Source organism: Corythoichthys intestinalis, chromosome 21 (assembly GCF_030265065.1).
Source record: "Corythoichthys intestinalis isolate RoL2023-P3 chromosome 21, ASM3026506v1, whole genome shotgun sequence".
Taxonomy (NCBI): domain Eukaryota; kingdom Metazoa; phylum Chordata; class Actinopteri; order Syngnathiformes; family Syngnathidae; genus Corythoichthys; species Corythoichthys intestinalis.
Window position 1 is genome coordinate 23991595 of NC_080415.1, and position 14459 is coordinate 24006053.

Here is a 14459-nt window from a genome sequence, read left to right on the forward strand (position 1 = left end):
ATGGATGTACTTTGGAGCAGCTTTTCGGGAGCAGTCAGGTATGTTGTTGTGTTTTTTTTTATCTCGTTGCATGAGTTGAGCTCGAGCCGTGAGTTGAGCATTGGCATTACCCGAGGGGCCGGGTAATGGGAAGCATGATGTTTAGCTACTCTCGCTCCGTTCTGTTCCGAAGACCGCGCGGCGCGCTGAGTGTTGTGTACTTCCGCTTTACTTCGCATATTTCAATAATCGGAATTTGGATGTTTGTGAATCGTTCTCGAATCTTCCACAGCCGAATCGCGAATAATCTAAGAATCGGAAATTTTGCACACCTCTAGTAGTTTCTTCAATTTATTCAGACCGTCAGTAACGGTAACGGCGTTGTAACGGCGGAAAAATTAGTTAGATTACCCCAGTACTGAAAAAAATAACGCCGTTACGTAACGGCGTTATTTATAACTGCGTTAGTCCCAACACTGGTCGTGACTGGGTCTTGACAATGGCCCGAAGCAGACAGCCAGAATAACCGAGGAGTAGCTACGTAAAAAAGAATATCTCGGTTCTGGAGGGGCCTAGCCAGTCTCCAAACATAAACCCAATAGAAAAATAGCTAAAACTCTGTGTTTCTCAGTGACAGCACAGAAACCTGATCTAGAGAAGATCTGTGTGGAGCTGTAGTCTAAAATCCGTCTACTGGAGTCTGTGCAAACCTAGTGAAATGTTACAGGAAATGTTTGACCTCTATAATTGTAATCAAGGGCTACTGTACCAAATATTAACATTGTGGTGACTCTTTGTTGGACATAATTCACCCACCGTAATTGTGTGTCTGATTGGCCGAGCGCGTTACCGGCTGCGTCACAGTCACATGACTAGACACCATAAAGAGCCGCGCGCGTTCCGGTTCAAACGAGAGTGCACGAGTGTTACAGCGCTGGACAATAGCAACACGAGCTAAGAAGACTCATAACATTGCATGCCACTTCATTGGTGACCCCGACTTGCCTCATTGAAGCCTCGGAGGTATTTTGAACAGTTTAAGATATGGCGGACGCTAGCTTCTTCGAGCTGGTGATGTTTATGGAGTCTTCGGCGGCTGCGTGGTTTGCGTACGCGGAGGAGCAGTTCGTCCTCCGTGGTGTTTCCAACGATACCTTGCGCTTCTACCACGTGGTGGCCGCGCTCGGGTGCTCGACGGCGGTCAAAGCTCAGCGCTTCGTAGTGTTTCCGCCAAAAGAGGACAAGTATGGGGCTCTTAAGGCACACCTTCTCCTGCTCTTTGAACGGTCGTGTGCTTTGTCGACTCCGAAGGCGCCCAGGAGGCCCGCCACGGGAGCCCGACTGCCCGAGGTTCACGCCTGCGTTGGCAGCCCTTCCGCCCCGGTTCCTCGCAGACGTCCTCCTGTCCCAGTACCCACGCCACCGCTGCGCGCTTCCGCTCCGGCACTTCCCGACGCCGACGTTGCTGTCTCGCCTCCGGCCCCGCTCTCGCTCGCCTGGGCTCGTCGCCGCTCTCCGTCGACGCCGCTGCGCCCGTCCCTGGCCTTTCCGGCTGCGGCGCCATTGCGCCGGCCTGCGGCCTACTCGTCGACGGTGCGCCCGCCTGCGGCCTACTCGTCGACGGTGCGCCCGCCTGCGGCCTACTCGACGACGGTGCGCCCGCCTGCGGCCTACTCGACGGCGCCCCGTCCGCCTGCGGCCTACTCGACGGCGTCCCATCCGCCTGCGGCCTACTCGACGGCGCCCCGTCCGCCTGCGGCCTGCTCGACGGCGCCCCGTCCGCCTGCGGCCTGCTCGACGGCGCCCCGTCCGCCTGCGGCCTGCTCGACGACGCCCCGTCCAGCCCTGGTTTTCTCGACGGCGTCCCGTCCGGCCCTGGTTTTCTCGACGGCGTCTCGTCCGGCCCTGGTCTTCTCGTCAACGCTGCGCCTGCTTTTGGCCTTCCTCACGACGTCATTCTTGTGCCTGTGTCTCTGGCCGCTGCTGACGTCGCTCCAGCACCTGCGCCTTTGGAAGTCTCCGAGGTCGCCCCTCTACCGGCGCCGCTGGACGCCGCCGCCACTGGCCTCACTCCAGCGCCTCCGGGGTCTCCGAGGTCAGTCCTCAGCCTTCGCCGCTGGCCATCGGCGCTAGTCTTGCTGCTGTGCCGGCGCCTCCGGAAGTCTCCGTGGTTGCACATCGGCCAGCGCCAGCGAACGCCGCCCCGACGTCTCTCCTCGTCCACCGCCTTTGGACAACGATGGCGTCGCTCCAGTTTCGGCGTTTGCCCCGCTCCTGCTAAGACCGGTCGTCTTGGTTCGTCTCGCCTGTCGCCCTTGTCCACGGCCGGGCGACTCCGACCGCCACGCCGGTTGCCCTCGTCTCCGGCCTCGACCGGTCCATTCCGACCGCCGCGCCCGTCGCCCTCGTCTGCAGCCTCGACTGGGTGGTGCTGCTCGTCGCTCGTCTCGACCTCTTCCTCGACCGCCGCTGAGCAACGCGTGCCGCCTCTCTCGGCGTCCGCTTCTCCGGCCTCGCCTGCGCGGTGTTGCACGGCGCGCTCCTCGTCATGGGCGTCCTCCAGACCGTTCTGCTCGGACGTCCCGCATCTGGCGTCCTGGACGGCCGCCTGACAGTCCGTTCGGTCGTTCTCCACTGACGCCCCGGCCGCGCAACCCTTCCGTTCCGTACTGTTGATTCGGGTTGCGCCTGGCGTCCTGTGTGGGTGAATTCTGGGGGGACCTGTGTGATGACTCTTTGTTGGACATAATTCACCCACCGTAATTGTGTGTCTGATTGGCCGAGCGCGTTACCAGCTGCGTCACAGTCACATGACTAGACACCATAAAGAGCCGCGCGCGTTCCGGTTCAAAAGAGAGTGCACGAGTGTTACAGCGCTGGACAATAGCAACACGAGCTAAGAAGACTCATAACATTGCATGCAACTTCAACATTGATTTTCTCAGGTGTTCAAATACTTATTTGCAGCAGCATAATAGAAATAAATGGAAAACAAAACAAACAAAAAAAAACCATTCACTGTAATTTCTGTATTATTTTTATTTAGATTGTCTCTCACAGTCGACAAGCTCCTACCCTGAAAATTCCAAACCCACCCATCATTTCGAAGTGGGAGAACTTCAAAAATACAAAAAAATCGCAGGGTGTTCAATTATTTTCCTCACTGTAGATCCGATATGTCCATATCTTATTCTGATCTGTCCATGAATATCAGAGGAGTAGCAATTTTAGTTAGTGTCCTCACCAAGAAGAACAACAAAGCCAGTGACATTTGGAGCCCAACCTTCGGACAAAATAATACTTACTATATAAACCCCAAACCACAGCATGTCACGACTCGAGGTGCGACTCACCTTGCTGTACAAAAGCTCCGTAGACAATCCAAATGGCGGTTTGTAGGGAACCGGAACCATTGTTGTTGGGCTGGCCCGGCGGTGCGTTCTGCGCAGCCGACGAGCGCAGCGCCTGCAGCCGGTTGAGCAGAAAGATGAGGACGCCCACCACTGGGATAGCGGCGGCAATGCAGGCCCACACAGCCAAGTCGAAAGGCACAAAGAGCGAAAAGATGTTGATCTTCTCTTCCGGCTTCCTCAGCAGTATTCCCACACTGTAATCCAGGTAACGCTTGCTGAAGTCCACTACGTTCTCGCGTTCCGGCGTGATGGTGATAGCAGACACAGCAAGGTCGGCTTTCTGCAGAGTTTGAATTACCAGTTGAATTGATCCAAATTTCTCTATTCTGAGGTCAGTAGTCAACAGTTTACCTTGTTGATGAGGTCACCGATCATCCCGTTCCAGGAGCCGTTGGGAAGCTGCGATCCATATTTGCTGTCGGACACCTGCAGGAAGGGTATTAAGAGTTCAGGCGCTTTTGTGTGAAGTCCACAGGAAGCGGTGAATGGGGCAGTCACCTGGTAGATGTCATATTTGAAGCCCAGGATCTTGGCAAGGGCCTCCAGCACATCAATGGAGAAGCCTTTGTACCTTTTGGGCTGGCCCAGTATATTTTCAGCTACCATGACGAAGGGGTCCTCCTGCGAGAAAGACATTCATGAGAAGAGTACTTCTAGTTGAAAATAATATCTGAACAAGACTGTGTTCCTAATGAAGTGTCCAGCGAGTGCACAAGATTAAAGAGGCCGAGCAATGCGGGGGTTTTAATTCCACGGGGACGGCGGTGGAGTGTGCGGATTTCTAACACGGTGTTCTGAGCGCGGGCCTGATGAAGGTTTAGTCTCCCTCGGTCGATCTTGCGGGCGCAAAACACTCGTTTGTTTGCATCTACAAAAGTCATCAAAGGCCGAAGCAAAGCTCAAGCCCGAATGCTCATGCCATCGACCCTGCCAATAAAAAAAATAAAATAAAAAATTAAAATAAAATAAAAGGAAGAAAATTTGTCTAGCAGAAATTTTAGGAGGACCCAGAGAGTGATTAGGGATTATTGGATGAATCGTGATAAGAACACTAAATAGTTTTGAAACGTGTATTTTACAAGATTCATACAAACGAGTAAGAAAAATTTCAAAAGGTGTAAAAGACGGGCGTACCAGCAATGTGACCACTTTGACGGTGACTCCTTGCATGCCGCTCTCGATGCGACTCTCCTTCAGGCTCCCGTTCAGGCCGTGCACCGCGTCCCACGTGGCCAACTGTCAACAAGAAAAAAACGAACAAAGACCATAGGATAATCACAATAAACCAACAAAGACTGAAAAGCTAAATACTGTACAAACAAATTGGAGAGACAAAGTGCAACAACTGGACAAGACATGACCCGCAAGGGGGAGCTAATTGGTTAGCATAAGGGAAGGTCTGATGAGAAAAAGTGGAAATGAATACCGAATCAGTGGACAAGAAAGGATTAAGGGAAAAACTAAATATAATCTAACTCACAGACCATGACAGACTTCTAGTTTAATCAATTTTAGTTACAGTACTTTTAAGATGGGGTATTTCTTGTTTGAAAGATTTTTTTTTTAAAAAGTCTCTGTAAATCGAGAGTAAAGGAAGTAAAAACGACAACCTTCCTTGCATAGGTTATACATTACAGCTGTTGTAAAACTAGACTGATGCTACTGATGCCATATAAACTCATAAATGAAATAAATTGACAAAAAATAAAATAAAAAGAAAGGACATTTTTGCTACTATTGTGCATTTGATCCCCTCTATTTCACGACTGTAAGGGTCCAGGACCGATAATACAAACTATGTATACTAGTCCTTCTAAAAAAATTTAGCATATTGTGATAAAGTTCATTATTTTCTGTAATGTACTGATAAACATTAGGCTTTCATATATTTTAGATTCATTACACACAACTGAAGTAGTTCAAGACTTTTATTATTTTAATATTGATGATTTTGGCAAAAAAGTCAAGAAAAAAACAAAAATCCCTATCTCAAAAACTAGCATATTTCATCTGACCAATACAAAAAAGTGTTTTTAATACAAAAAAAGTCAACCTTCATTTAATTATATCAGCTATGCAATCAATACTTGGTCGGGAATCCTTTTGCAGAAATGACTACTTCAATGGAGCGTGGCATGGAGGCAATCAGCCTGTGGCACTGTTGAGGTGTTATGGAGAGGCCCAGGATGCTTCGATAGCGACCATAAGCTCATCCACAGTGTTGGGTCTGGTGTCTCTCAACTTACTCTTCACAATATTCCACAGATTCTCTATGGGGTTCAGGTCAGGAGAATTCGCAGGCCAATTGAGCACAGTAATGCCATGGTCAGTAAACCATTTACCAGTGGTTTTGGCAATGTGAGCAGGTGCCAGGTCGTGCTGAAAAATGAAATCTTCATCTCCACAAAGCTCCATAAAACCCTGCCCTTAATAAAACACAGTAGACCAACACCAGCAGCTGATATGGCACCCCAGACCATCACTGACTGTGGGTACTTGACAATGGACTTCAGGCATTTTCGCATTTCCTTCTCCCCATTCTTCCTTCGAACTCTGTCAACTTGATTTCCGAATGACATGCAGAATTTGCTTCATCTGAAAAAAGTACTTTGGACCACTGAGCAACAGCCCAGTGCTGCTTCTCTGTAGCCCAGGTCAGGCGGTTCTGCCGCTGTTTCAGGTCAAAAGTGTCTTGACCTGGGGAATGCGGCACCTGTAGCCCATTTCCAGCACACGCCTGTGCACGCTGGCTCTGGATGTTTCTACTCCAGACTCAGTCCACTGTTTCTGCAGGTCCCCCTAGGTCTGGCATCGGCCCTTTTCCACAATCTTTCTCAGGGTGCGGTCACCTCTTCTGGTTGTGCAGCGTTTCCTGCCACACTTTTTCCTTCCCACAGACTTCCCACTGAGATGCCTTGATACATCACTCTGGGAACAACCTATTTGCTCAGAAATTTCTTTCTGCGTCTTAGCCTCTTGCTTGAGGGTGTCAATGATGGCCTTCTGGACAGCAGTCAGGTCGGCAGTCTTGCCCATGATTGCGGTTTTGATTAATGAACCAGGCTGGGAGTTTTTTTCAATTTGTTGATTAAGATGATTAGGTTAGTAGCTTCTTTAGAGTACCTTTTCATGATATGCTCATTTTTTTAGATTGGGATTTTTGGTTTTTCTTGACTTTTTTGCCAAAATCATCAATATTAAAACAATAAAAGGCGTGAACTACTTCAGTTGTATGTAATGAATCTAAACTATATGAAAGTCTAATGTTTATCAGTACGTTAGAGAAAATAATAAACTTTATCACAATATGCTAATTTTTTGAGAAGGACCAGTACTTGATACTCATTAAATCAGAAATTCAGAATTTTTAACATTAGGCTTAATCTTTGAGGTAGCGGGGGTTAAATTACTAGTTGATTTCAACAAATTCCGTACAGTTTGTTCGTTATTTATTAATTTCAGGGCTCTGGAGTGGCTAGGCTAGCGCGAGTCAATGGTCCCTTCCTAGCATGTCAATAAAAAAATGATATTAAGAGATGTAACAGAGTAAATACCCATGTGGCCAAAACAATGTCACGCTAAACTGCCAAAATTCATTTATTTCTGACACACAATAGAGAAGAATGCTTCGGCCACTCATGCTCATAATGCATTCGAGGAAAGTGGGAAGTCGGACTTATCCCACTCGGGATAACACAATCCCATAAAGAAAAAAAATCATTTAAAAATATTGAAAATGTCTTGATAAAAATCTGGGAAACAGTGAATCGAACCACAAATATCCGGAAGCCCATTGTAGTTGCCGTATTTTCGCGACCATAGGGCGCACCGTATTAAAAGGTGCAGGCTCATTTACGGGTGATATTTTTGTATTTAACATACACACACGGCACACCACATTATTGGGCGCATGAAAAACATACGCTAGCGTGTGCGCTAGCATTTTTTCCTTTTTTTTTCAAGGCAGCGGGAGCAAAACTGAGTTCAATAACTTAAGGCAGCGGGAGCAAAACTGACCTTAACTTTAGTTCATTAAAGAATTTAACAAAGTACTCACACCAATCTTAATCCACAAATCCATCAAAGTCCTCATCTTCTGTATCTGAATTGAACAGCTGGGCTTGGTCTCTATCAAACATGGCAACTCAAATTTTCTTTAGGCAGCGTCCTAAAAATCACCATAGATGGCAGTTTCTTTTTGTTTCACGTAGGTAATAGCCGTGAGTTTGAACTGGGCTTCGTAAGGGTGTCTCTTCACAGTACATTCCATTTTCCGGGGTCCTTCGCCAAACCAGTGTTTTTTAGCGTAACGCACACAGTAGAAGATTACAGCTACTGGGGGCATGCCCTCATGTGGCTCTCACTTGCCTTTTCAAAAATTACTCAGTCATACAGACAGATTTTGGTGCTCAGTCCACACAATAGGCACACCACGTTATAAGGCGCACTGTCCATTAACCATTTACTTTTTAGGTGCCATATGCTCGCGAAAATACAGTAATTTAAATCCACTCTGAAAACATAAAACGGAGTTTCAGTGATATTTTTTTTCCCCCATTATCATTGCACTTAATTCACGACAACTTATGAATGAAACTGAACATAACATATGAATTTGAGGGGCCGTTTGCATGGTGACGCTCCAAGAATACGACAAATTTCGTATTTGCATTTACATGGTTCCGTCTTGGTTCCGTCTCCATTTGAACGATTTTGCAATTCCACGTGAAAACGATATAGTATTCATGCCAGGACCGAGAGGGCAGTGCAGTTTTACAAGGCGACAGCCAATGATGCATTTCCTTGACAATAACCTCCTCAGCCTATGGGACAACATATCCGCCTAGTCGAAGCAATGGCGTCTATGCTTTTTTTTCTTTTGCTTCAAAAAGCACAAATACACGAAAATAAAATTTAAAATAAATATATTGTAAAAACAGTAAATCTAAACCGCCGTTCCGCCATGTTTGCTGTTTTGAATGTTTACTAGCAGCGACTGCACATACCCAAAGTGACATGTGCGAGTGCTGACGTCATCAGAGCGAGAAATTCAATGTAGTGCTGCAACGATTAATCGATTAACTCAAGTAATTCCATTAAAAAAAGATTCGAATTAAATTTTGCTGCTTCGAGTATTCGTTTAATTAAAGTGGCATTGTAATGGTTTGTCTTGAAAGTGTTTGCATTAGTTTTATTGATATGGGTGGATACACTGACCTCTACTCTAATGGCTGAAACCAGCTGCTCCCTGTTAAGACCAACATAAGCTAAGTTTTTGTTTGAGCTAATGTTTTTTTTTTAATACATTCGTAATTTAGTTTATTGGTATATTCAGCCATTTTTTTGTGGGAATATGCGTTTGAACCATTTGTTAAGAGTATTGTAAGAAAAAATTTGCATTTTATAGAATTTAAGCTAGCAGACTTTTGCTGTGTAAGTTGGCTAATTGCTCTTTTGTTGTAGTTAGATCCTCATTTCTTTATGGTTTTATACCGTTTGAGGTTCAGCTCTAGTACGGTAATTTTCAGACTATAAGGCGCACTTTACTAAAAGCTGCCACCCACAAAATTTGACACGAAAACCACATTTGTTTTTAGATCAGCCGCACTGGACTATAAGCCACAAATATTCTCACTATATTATGGGTTATTTACACCAAAAGATATTAACCGCTAACACTTCATTTGACAGCGGCATCATAAGACTGTCATAAGACCAAATGAACCACCATTAAGCTTTGAGCCAACTGGCTGCAAAGCTTCATTGCCTCAAGAAGCTTCATTTGGTCATCAATGCTCCATTGGGGGAGACAGTCAACCTCTGCTGCCACCTGCTGTCAACACTGTTGTCATCCAACATTTCTCCTACCATGCAGAGCTACAGATGTAAATATCAAAATTCATGTTCTCTGCTAACTGTTTCTTCGTTGTTTGATTAATTGCTAGCTATTGTAGTTGGTAACACATTATTTGACAGTGGTGCCATAAGACCATCATATCGTATTGGCCCGAATATAAGACGGCCCTGATTATAAGACGACCCCCTCTTTTTCAAGACTCAAGTTTGAAAAGACTTTTTGAACACCAAATTAATCTTTATACAGAAAATAATTACAGTACATCCGAAACAAATGATTATAACAATGTATTTGAGAGAAAAAGCATGTTATTTTGCCGCATTGAAATCTTAATATCTGAACATTTAAATATGTAAACTAAAGTGCAGTCACATTCATAAATGAATGGCTTCTGGTTTTTGAAATGTAAATAAACCAATCTATTGTGATAAAACAACAAAATTGCAATAACTGCATTAACCATCAAAGTGAAGTCTAACTGTAACTTTAGTCCTGAAACAAATCTGAATAAGGAAAAACATTGCAATAAAATAATGCAAACTGGTTAAACTAAAAAGAGTAGCTGTGATCTGTCATGACAGAACATCGCTTGCTTCAATGATATCTGTCAACATCTAGCGTCGTGAATGGGGAGAGTAGCTGAGAATCTGTCATGCCAGAACATCGCTTCAATGATATCTGGCGCCATCTAGCATCGTGAATGGGTATAATGTCTAGTATAAGACAACCCCCTCTTTTTCAGTGTTATTTCAATGCAAAAAAACACCGTCTTATACTCGGGCCAATACTGTAATTATGACATAACACTGCCATGAGCATTAAAGAATGCTTATGACAGATGTCATTTTGTGTCATCTGGCAAATTATTCCACTTTTTAATGAATGTAAAAGATCCAAGCTGGATATCAATGGAGTTAGTGACATAATCTGCTGGATGACACTTCATGATATCTGTCGTAAGCATTCAATAATGCCCATGATAGTGTCATAATTACGAGGGTCTAATGACAGTCTTATGACGCCGTTGTCAAATAAAACGTTACCTATTAACCCAAATAAATCAACAAATAAGACACACTGGACTATTAGCCGCAGGATTTCAAATGAGGGGAAAAAGTAGCGGCTTATTGTCCCAAAATTACGGTATTTTAATTTTTAATGTTTCTTATCCGATTACTTTATTATTCGAACTAAGTAGTTTATCGATTGATCAACTAATAAAATAATCTATTGCTGTAGCTCTTGTTCCATTCATATGGTTGTGGAACAATCACCGCAATCGGAACGTTACGCTTCGGAGGCCGGAATCAAAAGTTTGCTTCTTTGCCTTCCGTTTTCGCCGTCACCGTGTAAAGGCCAGGACATTCTGCAACACAATTGTTGCGTCTGGGTGTCACAGCGTCACCAGGTAAACGGCCCATAAGTTTGCGTTATTTCATTACTTTAATAACAGCACAGTGTTGTTTGTGACTGAAGTAATAAGCCTTTGACAAGACAAATCATGCTCTCATTAGAGTTAGTTTCTGGCAGTCAGGAATGTTTACACATAAATGCCGTCGTTTGTGACAGCTGAGTCATCGTCACAAGTTTCCTGTGAGCTCGCGACCACTAAAGCCCAGCTTTCAATCGCTGCTAACTTCGAGCTTTTTGTGGAAAGGTCGGTGAGGGCTTGGAAACGTTCATGAGTCACAAAACGCTCTCGGTGGGCCATCAGCAGCTGTTTGTTGTCAGTAGAGGAGCGGCTTCTTCGGAACAGCGGATTCGCGGGCCTGTCGGGCCTGATTGTGCGTGTCGGCCGGATATGCATCACTGTTGCCACGGAGACATACGCTCACAATGAAAATCACCCCGCTATTGAATTCTAAAGTTTGCTCCCGCATCTGCGGCTCATTGATCGGCTGAATGCTGTGCGAGCGCCATTAGTGCCTTTTGTGCTCTTTGTCCTCTTCATGACCGCTCAGAACAAAAGATAACAAAGTGAACATTAGCCGCCGCGGCTAATAAGCGGCGTGAGCGAGCGGAGCTGTCGGGGTCGGCGTGACGTGACGGGAGTTAATTGGCCTCGTTAGCTAACAGGGGAGACGCCCGCGTGGCCGTTATTGTTCCTTAATGACCGCGCCGCCCGTTGTTAAGATGGCACCGCCCGTAATGATTGCGTAGCGGCTGGCGCTAATTAGGAAAACAAGCAAACAAAGATATTAAGGCAAATGTCATATCTTTGTTAGAGTCTGCGTATGGGAAATGTCTTGAATTGTTAGTTGAATAATGTACAGCAAATGGATAAAAGTGTTCTGAAAGCACATTTATGAGAAAACCACATTACTGTCAGTATGCAACACCACAATGCGTAAAGTGCATGTCAGCTTTGTTTAGAACAAAGAGAAAATAATTGTCAAATTATTTCCATAAGTAAAGCGCACTCTAAGTCGCCAAGCTGAAATTATAAGGGACATTTTTGACACACTGTTGATATTCTAACATTATAATTGGCTTACTACCGTAATTATTTGATTTGAAATGGGAGTTCCAGTACAAATAAATTGGTCGTCTATTGTCATCAATGGTAGAAAATTACGGCAATTTTCAGTTTTGGTCGATTTTAACGAAGCCGGTGAACAAAAGTGTTAAATGTTTTGCCTAAAGGAAGACTGCGTTTCCCATGAGGACCAGCGCACATCCGTGCAGTGTCGTCTACTCATCAATCAATCAAAAATCAATCTCCCGGTCGCCTGCAGATGGATGAAACATTTCTGTTTCGAGTGTGCTGGATGAATAGTAATAACGTAATGACTCCAGTTGCTGCTAAACAATAGCATGTGACGGTTACCAACCGTGTGGCTTAGTGTGGCCAACCCAACCCGAATTCGTCAGCGCTGATGACTTCAGTTGAGGTGGGGTCACCCCAGCGTGTGAAAGCCAGGCCAGTGTTTATTCTTGAGTATCCTGGTAGCCTTCCTTTTTTTCCCCTTGTCGGACAAAGGTTTTTGTCTCTTTTGTTGCTCTGCCATGTTTGCAGAATTCGTGCGAAAGCATTCACATCGACGTCCGTCTTTATAATGAATGGGGAAAGGGGGAAGTGACGTATGCCGGAAAGCAGTCAGCGCATTTGTAGTTTTTTTTGTTTTTTTGTGTGTGTGGCAGGGTTCCTGCCACCCTCATCGAAGTTTATTAGTGCAGGTGAAAACGATACAGAACAATGTATCGAACAATGTCGCAATTCCACAAGAAAACGATGTAGTATTCATGCCAGGCCCTCGGGGGCAATGCAGATTTACAGGGCGACAGAGAATGATGCACTTTGACCCCACGAAGCTCCCTCAGGCCAGAAAAAAATATGCCCGACCACTCAAAGCAATGGCATTTTTCTTTTGTTAAAAAAAGGCACAAAAATTTAAACAATATACGTACGACGTTTCCATTCAGGAGAGCGCAATCCTCGGGACAGCTAAGATCCTGCGCAGGACCCTCAAGCTCCCAGGCCTCTGGTAGAAGACCCGAGCTTACCGGCCACTTTATTAGGTAGACCATGCTAGTAATGGGTTGGACCCACTTTTGCCTTCAGAACTGCCTCAATTCTTCGTGGCATAGATTCAACAAGGTGCTGGAAGCATTCCTCAGAGAGTTTGGTCCATTGTGACATGATGGCATCACACAGTTGGTGCAGATTTGTCGACTGCACATCCATGATGCGAATCTGCCGTTCCACCACATCCCAAAGATGCTCTATTGGATTGAGATCTGGTGACTGTGGAGGCCATTTGAGTACAGTGAACTCATTGTCATGTTCAAGAAACCAGAAAGAGATGATTCCAGCTTTATGACATGGCGAATTATCCTGCCGAAAGTAGCCATCAAAAGTTGGGTACATTGTGGTCATGAAGGGATGGACATGGTCAGCAACAATACTCAGGTAGGCTGTGGCGTTCCAACGATGCTCAATTGGTACCAAGGGGCCCAAAGAGTGCCAAGAAAATATTCCCTACACCATTACACCACCACCACCAGCCTGAACCGTTGATACAAAGAAGGATGGATCCATGCTTTCATGTTGTTGACGCCAAATTCTGACCCTACCATCCGAATGTTGCAGCAGACATCGAGACTCATCAGACGAGGCAACGTTTTTCCAATCTTCTAATGTCTAATTTCGTTGAGCTTGTGCAAATTGTAGCCACAGTTTCCTGTTCTTAGCTGAAAGGAGTGGCACTCGGCGTGGTCTTCTGCTGCTGTACCCCATCTGCCTCAAAGTTCGACGTACTGTGCGTTCAGAAATGCTCGTCTGCCTACCTTGGTTGTAACGGGTGGTTATTTGAGTCACTGTTGCCTTTCTATCAGCTTGAACCAGTCTGGTTCTAGTAAGTCAAGGCATTTCCGCCCACAGAACTGCCGCTCACTGGATATTTTTTCTTTTTCGGACCATTCTCTGTAAACCCTAGAGATGGTTGTGTGTGAAAATCCCAGTAGATCAGCAGTTTCTGAAATACTCAGACCAGCCCTTCTGGCACCAACAACCATGCCACGTTCAAAGTCACTCAAATCACCTTTCTTCCCCATACTGATGCTCGGTTTGAACTGCAGGAGATTGTTTTAAACCATGTCGAAATGCCTAACTGCACTGAGTTGCCGCCATGTGATTGGCTGATTAGAAATTAAGTGTTAACGAGCAGTTGGACAGGTGTACCTAATAAAGTGGCCGGTGAGTGTGTATACATATATATATATACATACAGTATATGTGTGTGTAACGATGCATTCACAAAGAAGCAAATAAGGTCGCAGATCAGAAACATTGAGAAGGAATCTGAAATGCGCTCATGAATTATTCCAGATTGCTTCTCATCCTTCTGCTGAAATGTCAACACCTCGTTTCTTATTCCCCACGTCCAAAAGTCGACTTTCATGCTGGTGTTGCATACAGTTGTATTCATCACCTTATGTAGGAGTTAGAGATCTCGCACCTTTCCTGATGAAAGAGTTCAAATGAGCGCGTTTCACCTGTTAGAAGGCTTTAGACAACACATTTTCAAGTTAAAGGGTTCAAAACACTCACAATTTTACTGGTGAAAGGATTAAAACCTTCCTTTTTCTCTGTGAAACTTATTCACCTGGTGAAATGGTTCACACCAAAGGCGTAGGTTTACATAGGGACAGTAGGGACAAAACACTACCAATTTTTCAGGATACTCAAATTGTCCACACCAACTTTTAAA

At 45.2% G+C, this 14459-nt stretch overlaps 1 protein-coding gene across 4 annotated transcripts in view; it reads right to left on the reverse strand.

Moving 5' to 3' along the window:
• Positions 1 to 14459, reverse strand: part of LOC130909991 (glutamate receptor ionotropic, delta-1-like) — a 261884-nt gene that overhangs the window by 28740 nt on the left and 218685 nt on the right. For all 4 annotated transcript variants that reach the window (XM_057826984.1, XM_057826983.1, XM_057826982.1 and 1 more), the window contains 4 exons: positions 4527 to 4628; positions 3891 to 4013; positions 3744 to 3818; positions 3333 to 3672 (listed from right to left, as the gene is read on the reverse strand). In XM_057826984.1, coding sequence (XP_057682967.1) covers positions 3333 to 3672; positions 3744 to 3818; positions 3891 to 4013; positions 4527 to 4628 — 640 coding nt within the window. The remainder of the gene's footprint in view (positions 1 to 3332; positions 3673 to 3743; positions 3819 to 3890; positions 4014 to 4526; positions 4629 to 14459) is intronic.